Source organism: Pipistrellus kuhlii, unplaced genomic scaffold (genome assembly GCF_014108245.1).
Source record: "Pipistrellus kuhlii isolate mPipKuh1 unplaced genomic scaffold, mPipKuh1.p scaffold_m20_p_3, whole genome shotgun sequence".
Classification (NCBI taxonomy): domain Eukaryota; kingdom Metazoa; phylum Chordata; class Mammalia; order Chiroptera; family Vespertilionidae; genus Pipistrellus; species Pipistrellus kuhlii.
In genome coordinates, this window is record NW_023425529.1 from 81,363,160 (window position 1) to 81,376,244 (window position 13,085).

The window sequence follows — 13,085 nt, forward strand, 5'->3', positions numbered from 1 at the left end:
AATATTTTTTATTTCAGACAATGTATTCTTTATTTCTTGTTGATCCCTTATTATTTCTTGTTGATCTCTTATTATTTCTAGTTGATCCCTTTTCATATCCTCATAGTTCTTATCGACCTTTTCTAGGAAATTCTTGAAAAACCTTATAAGCGTGGTTTTGAACTCTATATCCAGTCGCTTTTTGTCCTCCATTTCTTTTGTTTCTGATCTATTTCCTTGTCTCAGAATTTTCGCAGCTTCCCTGAGTTGGTCGCCTTAAAAGTCTCTGTGTTCAGCTTGGATGGGGCAGAGTTTCAGGGTGGAGCCTTGGCTTCCGTCAGCCATGCCCTATGAAGTTCCTGAGTCTCAGTATTCCTCAGGGTCCTTCAGTACCCATTGCAAGCACCTCTGAGAGAAAGGTGCCCTCGAGTTTCGTCTGCTACCAAACAGTATAGGCTCTCCCTCAATGAGCCTGGAACTGGGGTTCAGTTCATTTGGCACTGGAGTTGGAAATGGAGTTCAGAGCAGTCTGGAGCCCCTGTCTCCTTCCCGCCAGGGCAATCCAGTGGCATAGTCAACCGCCCGTCTTCTGCATGTAATGTGCGCGCCTCCGGGGGCACTGCCTTTCGCCGCTCCCATAAGAGTCCACCTAACAGCCCAGGCTCCCTCTGTATGAGCCTGGGTCCCCAGGGTCTTGCCCAGAACTGGGGTTCAGTGCTGTCGGAACTGGGGCTCAGCACAGTCTGGAGCTTTTATCTCCTTCCTGCTAGGGAACGCCAGCCAGGCACTCAGCTGCCCCCTCCTCTCCAGCTCCATCCTCTCAGCGTGCGCAGTGTGTCTCCATACCTTAGGCTTTTACAGCTCCTCTGATTTTCCTTCTGGTTTTCTCTTTCCTTCTCATTGTAGAATTTCCAGTCAGACTTTCCTGTAGTTCTGGGTAATGTCCATTTTATATTTTAGTTCTATTTGATTGAAATTGTTGTGTGAGGCTGCAGTTAGGTGTTACCTATGCCAACATCTTGGATTCTCTCTGGATCCTGTTTTTTTAATTAAAGGGCTAACATTGAATCATCTTTCTTTTAGTCATGTGTGTTTTGTGCAAAAAATAATTCCACTTGTTAAAATACCTCTTTTTTTATCCTACAAATTCAGGAACTGTCTTGTCCCATCATCTCTGCTAATTAGCACTGTGCCTACCTCATGATAGGTGCTCAATAAATATTTGTTCAATTAATATATACTATACTCTTGAAAGTGTATGAAGTTTAGCTAGATGTGATCATTGCTAATTAACACAAGCTAATACAGATTTAAACAATTACAGCATAACTAGGACAATTAATGTTTTTAAGATTTGTCATACTTGAGCTAAATCCTCAGAAAAGAATAAAGTGATATGTTGTAGATATGATCCATGGCAGAACTGAAATTATAATCTTAGTATCTCGAGCACAGTGCCATAACTCCAGAGGGCTTATTAGCTCTAGGGGGCTAAAGAGAATTACTCGGCTACACAAATCATGTTGCCTTTAGAGTATATAAAAACAGTGTCCTTTGGATATGAAAAATGAAATGTGGGCATATGAAAGCCAAGCCAGGCAGGGCCAGAGGGAAAGCATAACCTCCTTACCTCCATTTTGCTCTTCATGGCAGGAGAGGGACCAGGTGAGGATCACAGCCATCTCTGCCTTGGGGCACATGTTATGTAAAGTCAACAAATTCAAGCCTGGATACGCCTTCCAGAAACATCTGTACAAATTCTTAGTGCCTCTGCTGCTTAGCTTTCAGGACAACAACACCGAGGTGGTCAAGGTACTGGTGACCTCTGTCTTGCCAACCTCAGCCTGATTCAACCCTTTCTGCTAGAGCACAGCCCCTCCCTTTAGTCCTCTTTCATGAGCCTGGTCTGGGATCTGCGTTCACTCTCTACCTCTTTGCTATCATCTTCTGGGTTGAATCTGAGCACTTTCCCCCCTATTGGATGTCATCAGTCTTAGGCTGATATGATTTTGCTCCCTGAAGCTATTTATGTACTTTGACATGATCAAGGCCCCTGATCCCAGCTACTAATCTCAACCAAACCCCTTGTGGGCTAGTTTCATGGTCTGGCCTGGCTCTGCAGAGTTGTAGGAGTGAGACTTAGGATGTCCTTGTCTCCATCCCATAGGCCTGTGGAGCGGCCCTGACTGAGTGGACTACTGTGATTGGCTGGACATCCTTCACACAGATGTTTCAGCATACCACCCTCAGTGATCACATCCAGGTGTTGGAAGAAACATGCAAGTACCTGGTGAGTGAGAGTCTCTGAGGAAGCTGGGCTACAATATGCATGCTATGGACTCACTGGCAGGCTAGGTGGGTAAAGAGGAGAGGGCTGACAGAAGATGTATTCTTTCTTTTCCTTGATTCTCATTCTTTCTCATCATCAAACTCTGAGAACCCACATTTGGGATGCCAGTCCCAGGTTCTCCATATCTGATCCTCTTAGCATCCCAAACTCTGCCTTCAGTGGCTAGGGACGTCATGCAAGGTTATTAAATGCCAATAGTATAGAATCCTTCTGGTTAGAGGGAGAGATATAGACAGGAGTCCTCAGGGCTTGAGATCAGTAGTCATGGTGATAAAGGTCTGTGGTTTCAGTGACTTCAGTGAAGTCAAGAACAAGCCATAGAAAGGAGTCTTGTTAAAAAGTAAACATTTAAGGGCTACACAAGTAGGTTAGGAACTAAATGAGTAATTCTAGTATTGTGAATTGGAATGCCTTACATAGAAAGAGCACTTTACAGTGTACACTTTTATATCCGTTATCCCATTGGAGCCATTGGTAGGTTAGGCAGGTTTTATTTCAACATTTGAGATGAAAAAAACTGAGGCAGCGTCAGGGCCAGTATTCAAACCTGGGTCTCCTGGCTCTACATCAGTTTTCTCCTGGCTCTACATCAGTTTTCTCCTTTACCAAGAAGCAAAATTCTCTTTATGAACTTCCTGCTGAGACTGCACTTTTCGTGGGGTGGGACTTTCTGAGTGTACAGGTTCAAATAGTTTAAGCTGACTGAAGAGAGAAAATGCTGCTACTTGTGAGCAAGGTGTGAGGGCCATGGCTGCAAGGAGGTCTTCAGTAGAGTTCCCAGCAGCCCCCCTCTCCTTGTCAGCATTACTCCTCTTGACTTCACAGGTGAGCAAATGCAAAAGACAATTAGTGGGGGAGTTACTGTTTCAGAGCTTCAGCTTCCTGAAGAGCTCACAGTCCTTCCTACGGACAGCTGCAGTCCATTTCATAGGTAAGGTGGTCCTTCCTGTTGATTCCTCCCTTCTCTCCAGCAAGAAAGCTCTCCTTGACCTTTTGCTAAAGGGTTAAGCCAGAACCATGGTATGATGAAGTTTGTCACATTCTTTCCTAGCTCTGACCTGATTAGAGATGTTGAGCTGTCAGACCCCAAATTTTGTGTTAGAAAGGCCTGGGGAGGAAGAGGAAGCTATCTGCCTTTGTCCTGGCTCTGTGTGCATCTACCCACTTTGTCAGCATGCTGCTTTGTGAGGAAGAGAAATGTATGCATTTGGAAGGAAAACACTTGCTTCAACTGGAACCCCATGGATTTCCCAAAATATTTTTTGTTTTAAACTATAACTACAGCCTGGTGCATGAAATTCATGCATGGGGTGCGGAGTTGTCCCTCTCAGCCCAGCCTGCACCCTCTCCAACCTGGGACCCTTCGGGGGGATATCCAACTACTCGTTTAGGCCCGATCCTAAACAGGCAGTCAGACCATCTCTCTCACAATCCAGGACCATTGGCTCCTAACTACTCACCTCCCTGCCTGCCTGATTGCCCTTAACTGTCCTGATGCTGGCCTGGTCACCCCCAGCTGCTCCAAACTACACCCCCTCCCACCAGCCTGGTCACCCCTTACTGCTCCCCCTGCCATCTTGGTCACCCCCCAACTAACCCCCACTGGCCTAGTTGCCCATAACTCTCCCCCTGCCATCCTGGTTGCCCCTTACTACCCTCTCTGCCAGTCTGGTTGCCCCTAACTGTCCCACCAGTGGCCTGGTCTCCCCTTACTGCCTCCATGCCAGCCTGGTCACTCCCAACTTTCCCACACACACACACACTGGCTTAGTCACCCCTCACTGTCCTCTTCTGCCAGCATGGTTGCCCCTCACTGCCCACCCTGCCGGCCTGGTTGCCCCCAAATGCCCCCCCTTGCGGGCCTGGTTGCCCTACACAGCCTGCGGCTAGGTCATTTGGTCACCCCCTCACTAACCCACCTGCTGGCCTGGTCACCCCATGCTGCCTACTGCTCAGTCTTCTGGTCACCCCTCAGTAACCCCTTGCCAGCTTGGTCACCCCATGCAGCCTGCCACTCAGTTGTTTTGTCACCCCTCACTAACCCCCCTGCCGGCCTATTTGGTCTTCTGTTCAGTTGTGATGGTTGCTTAGGCTTTTATATACAGTATATAGATAACAGTATGTGTTAATGTTAGAAAGCATAAAATATTCTCACTGGCTGTAAGAAGACAATAAGTAATGCCAGAACTTAAATCATTTGGATTTAACCACTACTAACACCCTAGAATTTTTTCCTTAAAAATATGCTACACAGACACACACACACATACACACACACACACGCACACACACACACACATGTGTGTGCACACAGATACATATAGCACTTTTAATATATATATATATATATATATATATATATATATATATATATATATTAGTTTATTTTAGAGAGAGAAGAAGTGAGAAAGAGAATCATTGATTGGCTATCTCCTGCATGCCCCCTACTGGGGATTGAACCCACAACCGAGGCAGGTGCCTTGACTGGGAATTGAACCATGATCTCCTGGTTCCTGGGTCAACACTCAATCATGGTACACTCAATCCAGTGAAGCTATAGAACTTTTATTTATCTATTTATTTAAATATATTTTATTGATTTTTTTACAGAGAGGATGGGAGAGGGATAGAGAGTTAGAAACAACATTGATCAGCTGCCTCCTACACACCCCCTACTTGGGATGTGCCCACAAACAAGGTACATTCCCTTGACCAGAATTGAAATTGGGTCCCTTCAGTCCACAGGCTGACACTCTATCCACTGAGCCAAACTAGTTAGGGCAAACTTTTAAAAAATAAACTTTGGTCCACCACTGTATCACAGATACATGCATTATATACTCATCAACATTGTTTTTAATGACTACATAATATTAATTCTATTGTATAGATGGATTTATGAAACCAGTCCTTATTTTTTAATATTGAGATTGTGTCATCTTATGTTTTATAAGCAGGGACACAGTGGTTACATCTCTGCATGTCATCATGATTGTTTTTGTTAAGATACAGTTCTTATAAGTAGAATTGCTGGGCCCAAAGGATATGCCAAATTTTAAGGATGTTGGAACTGCCCTCTAAAAAGTTAGATTCATTTTCTCTTGTCACCAGTATGTATATGAGTATCTATTTCGCCAAACATTTGACAACTCTAGGTAATATGTTTTTTAAATCATTACTAATTTGATAGGTGAAAAAAAAAAGAAGCTTGTAGTTTTGGATAATTATTTTTTTTTTTAATCAGCAGCTAGGTTTTGCATTCTTTTCTGATTATTGGCAATCCATGTTTTATTTTTGTAAATTATTGCCTTGTGCCCTCTGTCCATCTTTCTATTGGTGTAGGAGCCCCATGAAGTCTAACATCCTTGGCGCAAGCTCCACTTATCACCTGGATCACAGCTGCTCTGAGGGTTGTTCTTTTACTAGGACCCCAACATGTAGCCAGCAAAGCATCTCTCACATGCATTCCTTGCTAAAATTGGTTTATAAACCCTTGTGCACTACTGAGCTTTGGGAAAGGAATGACCCAAAGGCCCAGGAATTCTGGAATGACTTTACATCTGTTCTGTCTTTAGCATTAATAGCTGAGAAGATAAACCTGCATTACATACATGAGGAAGATGTGCAGCTGTTACAAAATGGTGAGTCTGGGCCTCACACCTGGGTTCTGGGTTACATAAGGGAATGAGGCAAGATAGAAAGGAGGAAAGGGGGATTCCTTAAGTACATGTCGCATTATTTTAAGTATTATTTACTCTTACCAGTACAAATGTTACATATAAAAGTTTAAGTCAAGAGAAGTAAGAGAAATGTAACATTATTTATCATCATACCAGTTAGATAGGGAGATAGAAACATCAATAATGAGAATTATCAATCGGCTGCCTCCTGCACACACCCTATTGGGAATTGAGCTCACAAGCAGTCATGTGCCCTGACCAGGAATGGAACAGTGACACCCTAGTTCATGAGTCAATGCTCAACTACTGAGCCACACTGGCCAGGGATCCATTTTTCTTAATCTTATCAAAGTCTTAAACAAGAGGTAGGGAATGGGAGTTGGTGTAGAGAAAGAGGAGCTGCTATTCTCAATGTCTATCAGAAGAGAAAGTTTTACCTCACTTTCAATACCCTTAGTTTCCTTCAGTCCCTGAATAGCCACACCTATGTTTTATATAGGATGTGCTTCTGCTGACTCCCTGCCATTGCTCTCCAGGAATTTCATTTGTTAATTATTGAAAACCTACTGTATACTATGTGCTATTCTAAGCATGGGATATTGCCGTAAACAAAACTGATAACCTTGCCTTCACGCAGTTTGCATTCTAGTGGGGAAGGGAGGAATACATCCTCCACAAATACACAGGTGTTAGATAAGTACTCTGCAAAGATTCATTCCGTCTTTGGCCATGGAAAAGATTTAGGGTTTTACTTGAGTGTGGGGGCACAGCATTGAACACAGTATTTAACTCTGCCAATGGGTGCTGGGAAGAGTTTAGGTTGCTTGTGATCAATGGTGGGTGGTATAATTCATTCCAGTACCAAATGGAAATGATTTTTGAATTATTTATTCTTCACTATTTTTCCTACCACAGTTTCCTTCCTTGATGTAGAGACAAGATGAAGAGAATGTTTGCTTCTATACCACCTGTTCCTATGCCTCAGCCCTTTTGTACTTAAGAGCGTTATGTGTTTGTCTGAAAGTCCTGACATGAATGCCACAGGTCTGCTGTTCTAGTGTTGCAGATGCCAATCTTCAGGGGGTTTGGCTTCTAGTCTGAGCCCAATTAGAGTTTCCTGGTGCCTGGTGTGAGCTAATACTTTGGGAACGCTGTTTTTGAAGAAATGGTGGAATCCTGTCTGGAGACAGACAAGGTCTTGTTGTCTTTAACGCTCTTTGTCCAGAGAGTAAAATGGTTAATGACTTCTAGGGGTACTTTCTTCCTCACAATCAGCATTACTCAGACCAGTTTCAAATACTAGATCTCTTGCTAATGAGCCATGTGAGCTTGGGCCAGTTACTTTGTCTCTGTACCTCAGTTTCTCCACTTGCATCATGAGGATAATGGTGTTGACCTTAAACATTGTTTTGAAGATTGAACACAAAATATGAGAAGCACTAAGCTTTGCTGGCCACATAGATGTCCCACAAAACACCTGGGCTGAACCGACTCAGGCTCCTGGGCAAGGGAAGGGGGTGGTATTGGGAGGGAAGGTAGGGAGTCTACTTGTCACTATGGCCAAGGAAATATCAGTTTGTTTGTTGCTTCCCAGAGAGTAGCCATGCTATTGCTACCACATTAACGATGAGTTAGTAGCATCTTCCCTCTGAGGCCTTGAACCCTGGCTTTAGTTCTGACTGACATTTTGTTTGTCAGCTGCCTTCTCTTAGGTTTTACAGTTGAGGTCTCTACTGTATAATAGTCACCTATTCCAGCTACCATAGGGCAATTTCAGGGAAAGTATACCCAGAATGGAAATCCTAGACTTCTCCATCTATCAGAGAACTCACCTTGCCTTCCTCTTCCCACCCAGCCTCCAGAAATACCTAGATAGAAGGAAATAGTTCCCAAGGAAAATCATTCTAATTACACTTTCACCTATATCTAATGCTGCACAAACCAGTGGCTGAGAAGTGGTTCTTTAAAGGATTATGTATTTTTCTGTATCGTGTAAGCCCGACTCTTTTTTTCTGTTCTTGATGATATGAGATCAACATCAAGCTGTAGACTTTGATGGGCCTGCTTGGCTTTTAGATTTGTTGAGCCAACACTCTTCCTGCCCCCTTTATCCTTTGCACTAAGTAATTTCCTCTCTCAGTCTCAACTCTAACTATGCACCCCCATTCCTTAACTGCATCACTTTGACAGCTCCTGACATCCTGTTACTCTCTCTACACTACTCTCTATGCATCAACCAGGTTCTCCTTGAAACATGTACACTGGATCATATCATGTCGTGGCATAAACCCCGTCAGTGGCTTTCCACTACTCTCTGGGTCAAAGTCTGGTCCCTTACCCTAGGCCACAGACCCTGAAAAATCTGTCTTCTGACTTCTCTCCATCCTTAACCTACATGATGACCCTCTCACTAGAAGGGGCAGCCACGCTGGCCATTTTCTGTACTATGTCTCGATCCCTGCCTCCCACTGCTGGAGTTTCTGCCCTTGATCTTCATGCGGCTGCCTTGGAGGCTGGCTCATTCTTTGCATCTTAGCTCAAGTGTCACCTTCTCAGAGAGGCATTCCCTGACAAGCCTATTTAAAGGGGTCCTTCCCAGTTAGTTGTTCTTATCATTCTGTTAAATTTCCTTCTTTGCACTTGATTTATATTTGCTTGTTTTTTCCTCCACTAGAATATTAAGTTCTATTTTAAAAAATAAACTTTTTATTGATTTCAGAGAGGAAGGGGAAGAGAGAAAAAGAGATAGGAACATCAATGATGAGAATCATTGATCAGCTACCTCATGCACATCCCACACTGGGGATGGAGCCTGCAACCCAGGCAGGTGCCCTGACCAGGAATCAAACAGTAACCTCCAGGCTCACAAGTTGATGCTCAACTACTGAGCTACACGGGCTAGGCAAGAATGTTAAGTTTTGACTGTGGGGAATCTGTCTTTCTTATTCACCACTGTTTCTGCAGCACATAGTACAGTGCTTGATGATAGTAAATCTAAATTAATAGTTGTTGATTATTGTTTAAAACAGTGAAAAAGTACAAACACCTTTATTGTTCATTAATAAGGTGTTCATTAAAGAAATTATGGTAGAATCATGTGATTGGATATTGTGTTATATGGGTAATATTTTATGAGAAGAAAAAATGCTAATCCTATTTTTATTTGAAGTGTCTATGTTAGATAATTAAGAAATACTGCAAGGACAGGTGTGAAAATATCATTTTTTCCCTGGGTTTGAGTGCTTTCACTTCCTTTCCCTTTTAATAAACAATTTATATTTTGACATTTTTTACAATAAAACAATATTACTTTTACAGTGACAAAAAAGTATTCTAAATGAAGTTATATTATAATGTGACATGGAGGTAGAAAACAATGTTGTTTGTGTAAATAGTCTTTGGAGATTGAGAATCTGAGTTGACTTCCTTTCTGATTTCAGCTCTTGAATGTATGAAGAATGATCCTGTGAAATCTAACCAAATTTTGGTGAATACTCTTCTGCAAAATATTGAGGAATATGCTAATCCCAAGGACAGCTCTACTTCCATTAGAAGTATTCGCTTCTTCAGATTATCTAGCAGGAGAAGAAGGAGGTCACTATTTAAGTCTATCAGATGGGAAGAAGACAATGATACTGGTCAGCAGAGGAATTGGCTCCTAGGCCCTCTAAATTTTCTGTGTGCCTGGTGCAAGGGAGGGTAAAAAATACTCCCCTTATAAGAGGCAACTTAGAAAATTCAACACAGTCACAAGCACAAAAGTCTGAAAGTCAACCCCAAATGGGTAATTTTGATCTTAGATGATATAGTATATTCCTTAATCTTGGTCTCCCCTAGGATATTGTTAGCTATTAGTCGATACATTTGAAAATAAACGTTATTTTCCCATCCTAAAACAAAATGGCTTTCATCCTAGTTTTGGGGGTTAGGGGTAAACCTGAGTGACAGCAAAATCTCTGGAAGCAGTTCCTTCTACATTCAGATAAAGTTTCAAATGACAAAGGGGAGGAGTAGGGTGGTAGAATCACAGGGTACCTAGTTTTCAATCTCCCCGCCCCCCTACACAGGTTGCATGAAATTCACATGCTTGACACATTTCCATGGGTGTATTCAGATTTCAGGTTAGAGGTAAAAGGCAGGCTTCGGGTTACATACAGTGGAGCAACAATAACTCTCACTCAAAAAGCACATCAGATTGTCACGAAAGCACATTATTGTTGAGATGACTTTGAATCCATTCTAATTTATTTTTAAAATTATTCTAGAACTTAGATTTCAATGCTTACTCCCTCTGCCACATACCAATTGTTACTGACTAGTTCTCTATTCTGTTTCAGTACTCCTTGTGCCTGACTTTTCATCTACCAAATGGTATTATAATTCCTCCTGGGTATTGTCCTCCAATATCCCAATATCCATTCTCCCCTCTTCCCTGCTTTTCTTTTTCTTTTTCTTTTTTTTTTTCTTTAACTGTGCATTTGTTTGCCCAGAACAAAGAAGTTGTATCCCATCCTCCCTTGAAGCTAGGTGTGGCCATATAACTAAGTTCTGACCAAGTGAGTGTAAGGGAAGTGGCATATGCAATTCCAAGAAGTGTTCTTAAAGGGCAAGGCCACATCCATTGTTGTACCACCTTCCTGGTGATTAGACTGTAGACATGGTTGGAATTAAGCATCTGCCTTGGACCATCAGGAGGAATTGATATATTGGAGAGCCAAAAGATAGGCAGAACCTAGATCAGTTATGAGAATAGAACTCTTTTCCAATTTGGGTAGCTTACCCTGAAGACTGTGTTTATTTGGGGGATGTGGTAGAGATAAAATTTTATCTATTTTAAACAATCTTGAATTTTCTGTCACCACCAAACCCAATCCTGATGAGTTTACTTAATTTTCAACATTGCTGTGAGGATTAAAAGAGATCATGCCGATCTGTGATAAGGAGAGAGACAAAATGGCGGAAGAATAGATAGGCGGATTCTGAGCCTTAACCCGAAGCAGAAACAGAGAGCAACTGAGGGTCGTGCTGTGAGTGTTTATTAGCAAGTCAAGAGACAGCTGAAAACCAGAAGGAACTGGGGTGCCGCTGACCAGGGTGCCCCTGACAGGGAAGCACCCATGGCGGAGCTAGGTCCCTTCCAGGAGCTACCTACAGGCTTGAACGGGAAAATCTCACCATCTTGAAGGGAAATTGGATTGTGTCAGAGGCCTGAATATTCACAGCCCCAGCGACCACCAAGCAGCTGTGACCCCCAGAACACTGATCCCAGGCGGTGCGAACACTTGGACTCAAAGAGTGCCTGACCACAGGGCGAAAAGGTCAGACTTCGTGGGGAGAGGGTGAGTGAGTGCTTACTGTGAAGACAAAAGCCTGCACACTCTGGGCGCACAGAAACTGGAGGACAGGGCAGTGATTACAAGTATAATAGAAGCCCCTGGCTGTTGGGCGGGTGTCACCCATGAAAGTGGTCGGGGCTCCTATTAGGGGAGACATCTAAAGAGCAACACATTTGGATCTGACTCGGAGGGATATCTGAGAATTACAGGAGATTATATTGTAGTTGGCTCGGACTTGCCCCTTCCCTCCTCTCCATCCCCTCCACCCTTATAGATCAGTGCTGCAGAGAGGGGTGTGGGGGGGGGAGCTAGAGAGGATTTAAAGCCTGGGAACTCAACCTAGAAACACTGCCACCCAGAGGCAAAATCACAAATTGACCCTAGTATAATAAAATCAAAGCAAGACCTGCTTAAAAATCAAGACTGGATTACAACACTGAGGAGAAGTGAAACGCAGGGAACTGCAATACTGTCCGGACTGGGAAACAGGCGTGCCAAACAGAACAATAGAGGAAGCAAATGACTTTCATTACTGCAAATTTCATTTAAATTTTTTTTAATTTTTTAATTTTTGTTTTTGTTTTTTTTCATTATTTGCAACGTTTACTCAAGAAACTATTTTTCTTCTTTTTCCTTACTTAATTTTACCTTTTTAATTATTGCATTGTATACATAATCAACATTATTACTACTACTATTTTACCTTTTTATCTTATTTTCTTTTGTTAATTTTTATTATTATTATTTTATTTTATTTTTATTTCGGGATTACTGTTCTACAGTCTATATTTATCTTTCCTTCTCCAACGCTTTATTCTATCTCAACCCTATCTTTATGCCATCACTCTCTTCCTAACCTTTGCCTTTGTTGCCCTGTTTATCTTAACTCTTTCCTGCTCTAGATTTTCTCTATTTTTTCTGTTTACCCCCTCCTAAAATTTCACCCTACTTGTGTATATCTAACTTCCAGCCTCCTGCTCCAAGCACATTCACACCTCCCACGCCACCTTTGTAGTTGTATGTTGAATGTTAACTATATTGAAGTTTTATGCTTTTTTTGTAATATTGATTTGCCTATTCCTTTTGTTTGATTGTATGTTTTTGTTAGCTGCGATCTACTCACCTTTATTTGAGGTTATTAATATCTCAAACACATTTCTATTCAGTGCCTTGTGTGTTGTACCTGGTTGTGTTGTATTTTGTGCCTTTAAATCAAAGCAGGAGAGAGAACTACACAACCAGACATCCTCAAAAGAGAGATCATGGCGAGAGAAAGAAACAGCCTGCATATGAAAGAAAAGCAGACCTCATCAGAAAAGAAAGTAAATGAGTTAGAGGCAAGAAACCTACCAGAGCAAGGATTCAGAGTAAAAATCATAAGATGGCTAAAAATAATGGAAGACAAATTTGACAATATGAGTAAGAACCAAGAGGAAATGAAGAAGAACCAAGAAGAAATGAAAAATGACATCGCTACTGTAAAGAACTCAATAGAAAGCATCAAGAGTAGACTAGAAGAAGCAGAGGGCCGCATCAGTGAGCTAGAAGACAAGATGGAAAAAAATACCCAATTAGAGCAGCTTCTGGGGGGAAAAAAAATTAAAAAGCAGGAGGAGAGCCTAAGGGAACTTTGGGATAATACAAAACAAAATAATATTTGAATAATAGGGGTTCCAGAAGGAAAGGAAACTGAGGAAGACATGGAAAATGTATTTCAAGAAATAATGACAGAAAACTTTC

General features: G+C 42.1%; 1 protein-coding gene across 1 annotated transcript in view; it reads left to right on the top strand.

Annotated features, from left to right (window-relative positions):
• Positions 1-9,774, top strand: part of LOC118730284 (maestro heat-like repeat-containing protein family member 7) — a 39,877-nt gene extending 30,103 nt beyond the window's left edge. Inside the window, exons 14-18 of the mRNA XM_036458144.2 lie at positions 1,633-1,791; positions 2,147-2,269; positions 3,155-3,260; positions 5,905-5,970; positions 9,450-9,774. Coding sequence (XP_036314037.1) covers positions 1,633-1,791; positions 2,147-2,269; positions 3,155-3,260; positions 5,905-5,970; positions 9,450-9,712 — 717 coding nt within the window. The 3' untranslated portion in view covers positions 9,713-9,774. The remainder of the gene's footprint in view (positions 1-1,632; positions 1,792-2,146; positions 2,270-3,154; positions 3,261-5,904; positions 5,971-9,449) is intronic.
• Positions 9,775-13,085: the final 3,311 nt, after the last annotated feature.